The sequence below is a fragment of the Mastomys coucha genome, unplaced genomic scaffold (genome assembly GCF_008632895.1).
Source record: "Mastomys coucha isolate ucsf_1 unplaced genomic scaffold, UCSF_Mcou_1 pScaffold23, whole genome shotgun sequence".
NCBI lineage: Eukaryota > Metazoa > Chordata > Mammalia > Rodentia > Muridae > Mastomys > Mastomys coucha.
Window position 1 is genome coordinate 49,359,046 of NW_022196906.1, and position 5,639 is coordinate 49,364,684.

Genomic DNA, 5,639 nt, shown 5'->3' on the forward strand with positions numbered 1-5,639 from the left:
AGCAAAACTACACCCTGGAAGAAGCAAGAAAGTAATCTTTCAACAAATCCACACAAACCTAATTCCACCTTACTGCTGTTTCTAACGCTCAGCTAGAAGCATGTGTACACCGAAGGCCTTAAACCTCTGTGCTTGTCATATGTGTCTGACACAAAATAAAGAAATGAGCAGACATAGTGCTATCCCAGCACTTGGGAGGCAGAGGTGGGTGGATCTCTGTGAGTTCAAGACTAGACTGGTTTACTTAATGAGACCTGTCTAAAATAAATAAGCAAATAAGAAGGCTGTATGAGGAGTCAAGGTAATCCGATCCAAACTGAGTATCTATATAGAACAATAATAAAAAGCCCATCTTAAAATTCTTTAGGACTTTTAAGATACATTGATCAGCCAAAACATTCTTGAAAAAGAAAACTGGAGAATTATCTGTTCCTGAATTAAAAATTAACTATAAAAGTACAATATTAAAATGCTGTGATAATGGCTGGCAGGTTTACTCAGTGGGTAAGGGTGGTTTCTAATGAGCAGAGTAGCATGAGTTTGACTCCTGGATCCCACAGGGTGGAGAGAGCCACGTCCTACCTAGTTGCCCTCTGACCTCCACACATGCCATGGCATGCACACTCTCTCCCATACAAATACATGTTAAACAATTAAAATGTGATAAAAATAAAAGTGCAGGGGACTGGAGAGATGGCTCAGTGGTTGGGAGCACTGGTTGCTCTTGCAGAGGACCCAGGTTCGATTCTCAGCACCCGCATGGTGGCTTGAGACAATCTATAACTATAGTTCTTCTGATCTTCAGGGGCACTAGGAACACATGGTGCACATATATATACACACACACACAGTGGTGGTTTGAATATGCTTGGTCCAGGGAGTGACACTATTCGGAGGAATGGACTTGTTGGAAGAAGTGTGGGGCTGGGCAATGAAAACCTCCTCTTAAACACGTGGGAGTTAGTCTTCTCCTGTCTGCCTTTGGATGAAGATGTAGAACTTTAGGCTCCTCCAGCCTCACGTGTCTGCCTGGACGCCACCATGCTCCCACCTTGATGATAATGGACTGAACCTCTGAACCAGTAAGCCAGCTCCAATTAAATGTTGTCCTTTTATGGTGTCTCTTCACAGCAATAAAAACCCTAACTAAGACACATATACACAAGAAAGACATTTATACACATTAAAAAATAATAATAAACCTAGTCATTTTTTTAAGTGTAAGTGCAGACTATCAACCAAATGGGGGCAGAATTACAGAGCCCAAACATAACCCCTCACACACAGGGTCAAGACATCAAGACCATTCAATGAAGAAAAGACAGTTTTCACCACATGATGCTAGAAAAATTGCACAGGTATATTAAAAAACCAACCAACCAAACAAACAAACAAACAACCAAACAACCAAACAACCAACGAACCTTATCTCATATCAAACACAAAAATTAACATAAAATAGATCAAAGGCCTAAACACAGATGTAAACATGTCAGAAGAAAGCAAGGGGGAAGCTTCATGATGGGGGTCTGGCAATGAATTCTTAGAATGACAAAGGAAAAAAAAATACTTAATTGTGGCTTCATAAAGCATGCTAGTGTGACCCTGGGATGACAGGTGCTTAGAAAGGACCCAGGCTTCATGGGGAGTGGGAATCTATGGACTCCACAGATAGAGGAGTGCAGCATCTCTGGCAGGGGAGTCAGGCTTAGCACGCGCGCGCGTTATACATCCTAATTAGATACACATAGTTCAAGGTCCTAGAACTAAAGGCAAGTAGGAAGCTGGGCACAGCACCAGCACATGCCTGGATCCCAGCCAGCCTGGGTTACGTAAGAGGAGTTCCAGGCCAGCCTGGGTTACATAAGAGGAGTTCCAGGCCAGCCTGGGTTACATAAGAGGAGTTCCAGTCCAGCCTGGGCCAGTGTGAGATCTTTCTACAAAATGAAATGAAACAAAACACACTGAAAAGATCAGAAGGAATTTTTAAAGCACAGTAGAGATCACAAGGGAAGGTGGTTACAAACTGATTTAAAAAATTTAGTAATATAACCAGAAAACAAAATTTGATTAACTCTTATTAAAAGAAAAACATTTCAGACTGGATTTTTTTTTTTAAAAAAGCTTACTCTTAATAAGCTTTTTATTAAGATTACATTCAATAAAAAGTTAAAGGAAAAAAATCTCCTATTCAAATACTCAATAAGAGGCAACTAGGTTAGCTACCCTAATGTCAATGAATTATATGTGCAAAGACAGAAAGCATTATTAGGGACAAAGAAGGTCAGTATCATACAATGATGAAAGGGACAGTTACCAGAAAATAATCCAGTATACATTTATATGGCTTAATAATATTATTTCAAACTATTTTAAGTAAAAATTAGCAGAAACCACATTGGGGATTCAAAATTACAGAAGGAACTTTTGGCATAGCTCTTTAGTTATTGAGAAATCAAACAGATAAAAACACAGGAAAGATTTCAGGGAAATGAGAAGCTTGGCCTAATGAACAGGTACAACCCTGAACCCATCTCTGAGAAGTCACACTCCCTGCTAGCACAGGCTGACCACTTCAGATTCTGCCCACGAACCAGGCTTCGAGGCCAGTTTTAACAAACACCAAGAAAAGAGTCTCACATTGTCCCACAGGCTGGCCATGAACCTGCAGCAATCCTTCTGCCTCCAGCCCTGAGGACTGAGCTGCCATCTCAAGTAGTACTGAAGAATTATCATCAGTTGCTCAATTAAAATGTTAGCTTAAGATCATTTATTTAAAAGTCTAGTAAGTTAAATTACATACAGAAAGCTAGAGTAGGTTCTGAGAAAGTCCAGCAAACAAAAAAGTACAAACAAGAGGAGAAAATGCCACTTACAGTATGCATGCATTGTAACAGAGCTGTGAAGCACATTTAGACATCGCCATTGTAGAATTTCAATTTTTTTTTTTTTAATAATTCACTTACCTGTTTCCCTAAAGAATACTGATCACTGACTCAGACTTAAAATTATTTCTAAAACTTCACCGTGGACAATGGATCATTCAGTCTACAGGTGGTGAGACAGACTAGGGGCTATTTATATTTTAATAAATAGTACAGAGTATACAAATGACCAAACATACAAAGTAATAACTTTCCCACACAGGGAGAACTCTAGCTGTGATTTGAGGTGGGGTTAAGGATTAGGAAATATTAGTAGGTTTTGAATGTGGCTACATACAAGAAGAGGCAGAACAGTAGTAAATTTAAGATAATTGGCATAAAGTGTATCTAATGCTAGCAGCTGCTTCTAGATCAAGCACTGACCTCGTGTGAGGCAAAGGCCACAAAGGTAGACTTGGTTCCAGACTGTAAGAAGCCCTAAGAGCCAAGCAAAGGGATTTGCTTCATAGAGAGTCAGTGTGCAGGCGTAGGACCTGCGATGGAAGTTTTCTTGATTTCACAGGTACAGAGAAGCAAATGAGCTCCAGGAGTTAGTTTGGGAACTAGTTCTGTTAGACAAACCTAGGGCCAGAAATGTCTGACAGTAAAAACAGAAAGAACTGGAGAGATTAAAGAGATAGGGCAAAGAAGAAATCCGAAGTGACAGCTGGCTGAACCAGCAAAACCAGTCAGAAATGAGTCTGGATTTCTCCACGAGGAGATGAGTGGGAATACAGGGGATAGTATGGAAGGGATGGAAAATAAATTTGTCACCCTCAGCTATTGCTATTGACAGTATGTAATAATAACAACTATATTAGAATGTTGTCCTAAGGTCATTGGAAGGACATAATTTTTTAATAAAATAATACATGATTTAAAATATGTCTGTCATTGAACCCCCTGAACCTTCAGGCGCTCTATTCCTCGACTCTCAAGCTTACCCGCTCTCCCGTCTCATCCAGCTCTGACCCCTCTTTCTCCTGGGTGTTGAACAGCTCTTGGCTACATGGCTCATTCACTGACAGGGCCAGCCCCCCAACCCCTGACTTATGGCTACACACTATGGTGGCCTTACCCATCACAAGCCCAGAGTGTGCTGCTGGCTATTCACCAATTGCTGTTCAAAACTGGAAACAGGGAGGAACTAGGTAAAATTCTTACATTTTACCAGCAAGCTGCCTGTTCTCTTTCATTGAGGGTAACTTTTCAGAAATGTACTAAAACCATATTTATCCAAATAAAAAAGCTACAGGCAGCCAAGCTTCCTTCCGATTTTAGTGACTCTCCAAATCTGGTATCCTCAGCGCTGCCTTTTAGCTTATTAGGTGCAGAGATAGCTCGATGGTTCAAATATTCTGACTATGATGGAATTAATTTATCATTAAGGGATTATAACCAAGAAATAACATCCATAGGTTAAAGAAAAAGTCAAAATGGAAAATTTTAAACTTGGAACTGAGCAATTAGAATTTGGAGTTTGAACTAGGATGCCCTTTAAATCTCTTATTAAAACTGTAGTTACTATCTATTGGGAGAGAAGGTTAAAGACCAGTTTGTTAGCTTGTATTTAAATTAAAGCAAATTGTCTTGTTTGAATTTTCTATGCTAGTGATTTCTCATGATGTTTTTCTAACAATGTTGACCAGATCATTTTCCCTAAACTGCTAAAATTCTAAAGTTCAGAAGGGTCTCTTGAGTGTGTTCTTCTTTATAATCTGCCTAGGCTGGTAACTACCAAGCCCTGGTTGAAAAAAAAACGACCACCACGTGGAGACTTTTAGCTGCTTTGTTTTGTTTTCTTCCTGAAGCTAATTGTCCTGCAGAGAGAGAACATCCCCGCTCCCCTTCATTGTAGACTTCTCACCTTCTGTTAAAATCAGATGATGAAATTGAAATCACCCTCTCCCCCAGTCCACATCACTCACCTACAGAATGGGCTGGGGATAGTAGGAATCACATAACAAATCCCCCCATTCAGGCAAAATGACCTGTGCCTGGGACCACAGGGCTGCTCGTGATCTACAACACACATGCACATGAAATAGACAAGGTTAACAGCTTTTCTGAGGCCACCTGGAGTCGAAATGTCTCATCTAAGAACGATACAGCATTTTTTTTTTACAAGAATGAATTTTCCTTTCTCAAAGCAAAATAATTTTATTCCTTATTTCATGGGCAAGAATATCTATCCCTTATATCATTCTATCCCAAGGATATGGCTGTTGACAATAATAAATGTAGAAGCTATATAACAGAAATAAGAAATCTTCACAGATTGAAGTACAGTCTTACTACAAAACATCCCTGTCCCTTGAGCAGCCCAGAGAGTCTGTAGTACTTAGCTACTTCTTAGACAAAGCTGTATTGAGTTCTTTATTTTACTGTTTATGTCTCAAGTATATATATATATATATATATACACACATTGTAGTGGGGAAAGATTTAGATAATTGAAATAGATTCTGATTTCTAAAAACACTTTTACATATCAATGTCAAAAAACAAAGGAAACAATCGCATGATTATTGATTTGAAGGGGATTCCTGTTATAGCCTCTCCCTCCAAAAAAAACTCTTGAAAATGTAGACTGTTGTTTAGATCCAGCTCAGACTTCAGACTACAAGGGAAGGAGTCACCTTTTCCTCTCTTGCTTCCCTCTCTCTTGCTTCCCTCTCTCTTGCTTCCCTCTCTCTTGCTTCCCTCCCTCTTGCT

The 5,639-nt window shown here is 39.6% G+C and overlaps 1 protein-coding gene across 5 annotated transcripts in view; it reads right to left on the bottom strand.

Annotated features, from left to right (window-relative positions):
• Nrg4 (neuregulin 4) overlaps positions 1 to 5,639 on the bottom strand; it is a 107,383-nt gene that overhangs the window by 55,048 nt on the left and 46,696 nt on the right. For all 5 annotated transcript variants that reach the window (XR_004111437.1, XR_004111438.1, XR_004111440.1 and 2 more), the window contains one exon: positions 4,853 to 4,946. Coding sequence is in view for 1 of the 5 variants with exons in the window: in XM_031343894.1 (XP_031199754.1) it covers positions 4,853 to 4,946 (94 nt within the window). In the remaining 4 variants the exon portion in view is untranslated. The remainder of the gene's footprint in view (positions 1 to 4,852; positions 4,947 to 5,639) is intronic.